The 5,344-nt window shown below is 42.5% G+C and overlaps 1 protein-coding gene across 1 annotated transcript in view; it reads left to right on the forward strand.

The window, feature by feature from the left end:
• Vnn1 (vanin 1) overlaps positions 1-3,578 on the forward strand; it is an 11,338-nt gene extending 7,760 nt beyond the window's left edge. Inside the window, exons 6-7 of the mRNA XM_021221502.1 lie at positions 1,567-1,737; positions 2,706-3,578. Of these exons, the coding sequence (XP_021077161.1) occupies positions 1,567-1,737; positions 2,706-2,882 (348 nt within the window). The 3' untranslated portion in view covers positions 2,883-3,578. The remainder of the gene's footprint in view (positions 1-1,566; positions 1,738-2,705) is intronic.
• Positions 3,579-5,344: the final 1,766 nt, after the last annotated feature.

Here is a 5,344-nt window from a genome sequence, read left to right on the forward strand (position 1 = left end):
ACACACCTGGGGCATTGGGACATTCCACAGAGGGCGTTGGGACTTTAAGAATTGCTTTTATAAGTAGGTCCCGGGTGCGGCCACCTGCCGGGGATCAAGGCCCTTGAATGTAGAGGTCATGCCTTTTAAATTTTTATTCTTCAGTAACAAGCGTTCAAATCTATGAGCCTGTGCCTCAGGGAGGAAAGGTGTTTTGTTTTGTTTTGTTTATTTATTTATTTATTTATGTTTTTCCGAGACAGGGTTTCTCTGCTTGCTGCATCTGCAGGACCTCTGTCACTCCTCAGCTAGGTTAGCCACCTCATTTGAATATTCCCAGAACACCCCTGCTTGGCTTCATGAGAGCCCTACCATGCCGCCTTAGTCACATACTTGAGGACTAAGAGCTCTGCAGTGCTACAGCTGTGCTTGCTGGTGACGTTTTGCTTGCTGTGTAAACACGTCAGCCATGCTGCCTCCTTTTCACAAACCTCTGAGTACTAGGTGTGGACTAGGTGAACAGCACTGTTAATGATGCGAAGGCGAGTGCATCGCCCACTTGAGACACAGTGCCCGGTGGAGTAGAGAGATGTGTGAGAGGTAGTTCTGCAGGGGTGACCCATGAGAGAACATCCTGTGTACGTTTTGCTGGAAGAGTATCTAGCTGCTGAATTTAATGATCTAGAGACCCAGGGAAACTTCTAGAGCGGATGCGAGTGAGGAGAATGGGAATGTGAAGGGATCCTTCATGGGTCTGAATGTCTATAGCTGTTTCCCCTGACAGTATATTGCAGGGAGCACTGCTGACTGAAGTGATTTATAATTAAGTATATTAGTTATTCAGCAGTAAATCAGATTATTATAACATGGAAGAAATGTTTTACCTGCTAAAGATGCAGAGGGAGTTTTCTAGAACAGAGTATTTCAACTGACTTCCTTCTTCCCTCCCTCCCACCCACCCTCATTCTTTTCCTCCCTCCTTCTCTCCCTCCCACCCTCACTCTTTTTTTTTGTTGTTGTTGTTTTTGTTTTTTGTTTTTTTCGAGACAGGGTTTCTCTGTGTAGTCCTGGCTGTCCTGGAACTCACTTTGTAGACCAGACTGGCCTCGAACTCAGAAATCTGCCTGCCTCTGCCTCCCGAGTACTTGGATTAAAGGTGTGCGCACCACCATGGCTGGCTCCCACCCTCACTCTTTCCTTCCTTCCCTCCTTCCCTCTTTCCCTCCCTTCCTCTCTTCCTCCCTCCCTCCTCCCTCCCTCTCTCTCTCCCTCCTTCCTTTCCTTTATTATTGGTGTTATAAAAATAGTTTCCTGTTATGTGGCCCTGATTATAAAGTTCAGATTTGTCTTGAACTCTTGGTTCTTCAGACTCAGTTTCCAGATTACTGACATTACAGGCATATGCCACCGTATCTAGCATCAAGCTAATGAGTGAATTAAAACATCTTCACACACCTTTAAGGTGTAGCTCACATACGGCACACACACAGCCTGGCATTTTGATACACGGCTACACTGCCGAGAAATTCGATGGAGCTAGTTCTACATTCGTCTTGACTCATGTCTCCGTTTGCACTCCTTGTCTAGATCTGCATTCTGCTAAAATGTAAAACTACCAATTTGCGCACCTGTGGTAGTTCAGTGGACACGGCTTCCACCAGGTTTGAAATGTTCTCCCTCAGTGGCACTTTTGGAACCCGGTATGTCTTCCCTGAAGTGTTGCTGAGTGAGGTCAAGCTCGCACCTGGGGAGTTTCAGGTAACAATCTCCGCTTGATAGAGCCAATTAATTTAGTATAGGAGACGCTTCGACATCAAATCTTAACCCAAATTCTTCCAAATATAAATATCCATCCCCATTTCAAAAGGGTAACTAACATTGTCTTTGAGGATCATGAAAATTACTGAGCTGACTGAATTTCCTGCCTGAGAATTAATGTAATGGGCATGTCCTTTTTGGCTCTTAACAAGGAAGGAAGCTTATTGGGGCACTGCATGATGGAGTCTGGATTGTTCAAGATGTGCGGAGTAGGAAAAAGATTCAGTGATAGTTCGTTGGTTCAGGACCAGACTCAACAGAGAAGTTCCTTAACACCACTGGGCTTAATGCCCAGTAAGATGACAGGAGAAAAGGGGGGAAGGAAAGATGAAGGAGAGAATTCAGGAGTGGCTACCGTTTACAAGAAGGTAAACCTGCAAATCCCAGAAATAACTGCCTGCTCCACAACCCAATGTCTTCCCAGCAGCGTTCTTCCTTGACTGCAAAAGTCCCAGTCTGAGTCCCCGTGCCTGATAGAAGTGATTGCAGGGGTGAGCGAGCCCCATGGCAGGCTGGAGGTAGCGGGGAGCTGGTGAGGGACGTGGTCTAAACCCCACATGGCCTAAACCCCACCTCCGACCACTGTTACTGACTATTTGTGGTGGCCTTAATGAGTCTGAATGGACTGGATTACAAACTACCACCTCCGATTTTTTTTATGCTTCTTAATCCATAGGGAAACTTCCTCAGACGAGTATATCATTAGGCAATGATTATATGCATTAAATTATAAAGGGATCAGTGTCAAACTTTCTTATACCCTGCAACATTTTTAAATATCCAAAGAACAAAGTTGGGTCATTGCTTTAGGCTATTTCTTTTGTTTATTAAAAGCACTATGAGTTTTTTTTTTTTGTTTTTTTTTTTTTGTAACTTACATAGACTTTATGTTTCTGTGTTTTAATCAGGTGTCAAGTGATGGGCGCCTGGTCAGCCTGAAGCCAACCTCTGGACCTGTGTTAACAGTCGGGCTCTTTGGGAGGTTGTATGGGAAGGACTGGTCATCGAACGCTTCCTCAGACTTCATAGCTCACTCGCTGATAATAATGCTGATTATGACGCCTATTATACATTACTTGTGTTGATGGAATTTTTACATTTTTTTATTTTATTTAGAAAATTTAAAATTGGTGGATGCAGAAAAAAAAAAAAACTGTTTGCCAACAGTGGACTCGGGTGTAAGCAAATAAATTGCCTCTTCTTTAGAGAAACATGTACGCCAGATACATTTCAGGAAAATTAATAAAACTTTGAGCATTGTTCTATCTTGGAATGAGATGGAGGGCCAAATGAAGGTTACATGTGCTTTATTCAGAAGAAATAAAAATTACAGTTAAAAGGAACTTCGAACTATCATGATATAGATTTACAAGAGGTTCGAATCTATTATATATCTTACTCAGTTATGCTTAAAATTTCCCATGTGTTTGTGCATTTGGGCCACTAAGTATTTATCTCAACAACACATTTCCATTCTCTTATGGACCAAATCCTGTAGCTTTAATTCTTAAGTTCAAGTCCCAGTTCCCGCAACCTCAGAACGTGACTGTCTTCGTGTCTTTGGCAGTAAAGACCTAAGAGGCATCATTTGCACGGACTTTAATTCAATATGACTGATCTCAGAAGAAAGCAGGACAAAGACAAGCCTCAAGCAAACCCTTGCAAACACAGGAGAAGATGGTCATCTACAACAAGAAAAGGGGCCTCAGGAGAACGCAAACCTGCTAACGGGTCGAACTTCCAGGTCTCCAGAATCACGAGGCAATAAATTTCTGTTTTAAGAAATGGCCCAGCCTTTGGCGCTCTGTTACGGCGACCCAAACCTACACGCAGAAGGGACAAGACCAGCACAGTTCTCTCCTTGGCCCCATTTTCAAATCTAAAGATTTGGACAATATGGTTTCCTTAGTAGTGTCCAGCTAGTCTAGTCCCCAAGACTCTAACCGACTCCCAGAGAAGATGGCTCCTGCATTGATGGCACAGCCACCAGATCACTGAAAATCTAGAGTTAGGAAACAAGAAAGTCACATTTTTGAAAACGTGTGTTTAATCTAACACTACATGTTCTTTTTCAGTAACAGCAAAATATTTAGATATTATACCACTCAGCAAAGCATAGGGAAAGTTGTAAATCAAAATGCACACACATGCATTCTCTTGGTTTTGTTTTGTTTTGTTTTGGAATGGATGTACATTTGTAGAGGTCAGAGGACAACCTTGGGTTCCATTCTTACCCTTCACCTAGTTTGAGACAGGGTCACCCTTTGTAACTCATTGTTGGAATTACAAGGCTGAGTAACCAGCAAGCTTCTAGAGAGTCTTTTGTCTCTACCACCACCTAGCTACAGGAGAACTGTCATTACAGGTTATGTGATCCAGTTTCTGGCTTTTATGTGGGCTCTGGGATTCTGAATATAGGTCATCAGGCTTACATAGCAGTGCTTTATCCTCTGGGCCATCTCCCCACCCAAAGGATACTGATTTCTCGTCTAGCGATTATTAAGGCCTTGGCACAGTTTCAGTTTTGCCTTTATAAGGGAGATAAGTTACATTCCTCATCATTAGAGAAGGCTAAAGAGAAAGTATATAACTAATATCTACATATACATATGTCCTAGAGAAAAGATCAAAGCGGATTGATCATATCTGTTGATTTGTCACAGAGATATGGAGAAAACTGTTAACATGAAGAAAGAAAGGTTTCAGGTCTGAAAGGTAATTTTATAATGATCAGTGAACAGTCAGTAAACAAAAAGCCTGGTGAGCCTGCTTGCTTGCAAGTCTCTCTTCCTCTCCCTCGGTGTGTCTGTGTCTGTGTGTCTGTCTCTCTTTCTCTGTGTGTCTGTATGTCTGTCTGTCTGTCTCTCTCTCTGTGTGTCTGTGTGTGTGTGTGTGTGTGTGTGTGTATCCAATGCACATGTGCATGCTGACATGCAGGTCAGAGATAAATGTTAGGTGTCTTCCTTGATCATTCTCCATCTTGTTTTTTTGAGGCAGGATATCTCCTTTGACAGGAACTTGCTGAATCTACTAACCTGGCTGGAAAGCAAGCTTTGCCTCTTCAGAGCTGAGATTGTAGGTACACCACCATGCCTTGTGTTTCCCACAAGTATAGTGTAGCCCATCCTCATCAGGTCCTCGTGCTTGAGTAGCCTTTGGCTGACAGAGCCATCTCCCCTCTGTAAGAGTGCACTCTTTGAATTTTCTGTCCTGAAATTGTTTTCCTGGTGGAAGAGCCACATGGATAGCAAACATGGAAATCATCTCGAACAGCTATTTAGACATCAATACTTTCTATAAACTTTGACACCATGCCAAAGCAAAGAGGGCCTGCTTGTCACTGTGGTGGTAAATTATCTGATACATAGTTGATGTTTGGGCAAAGTGCATGTAAATATGTTAATTGGCTAAACTTTGAATTGAGTTATAGAAATATCAGTATCACAGATTAGGTGTTCAGTTAATGAAATTTGTGGTAAACCAGATGACATCTTTCTTTCCATTTATGATAAAACTTTACCTTTTTTGTTTGTTTGGTTTTTTTTTT

This window comes from Mus pahari, chromosome 21 (assembly GCF_900095145.1).
Source record: "Mus pahari chromosome 21, PAHARI_EIJ_v1.1, whole genome shotgun sequence".
NCBI lineage: Eukaryota > Metazoa > Chordata > Mammalia > Rodentia > Muridae > Mus > Mus pahari.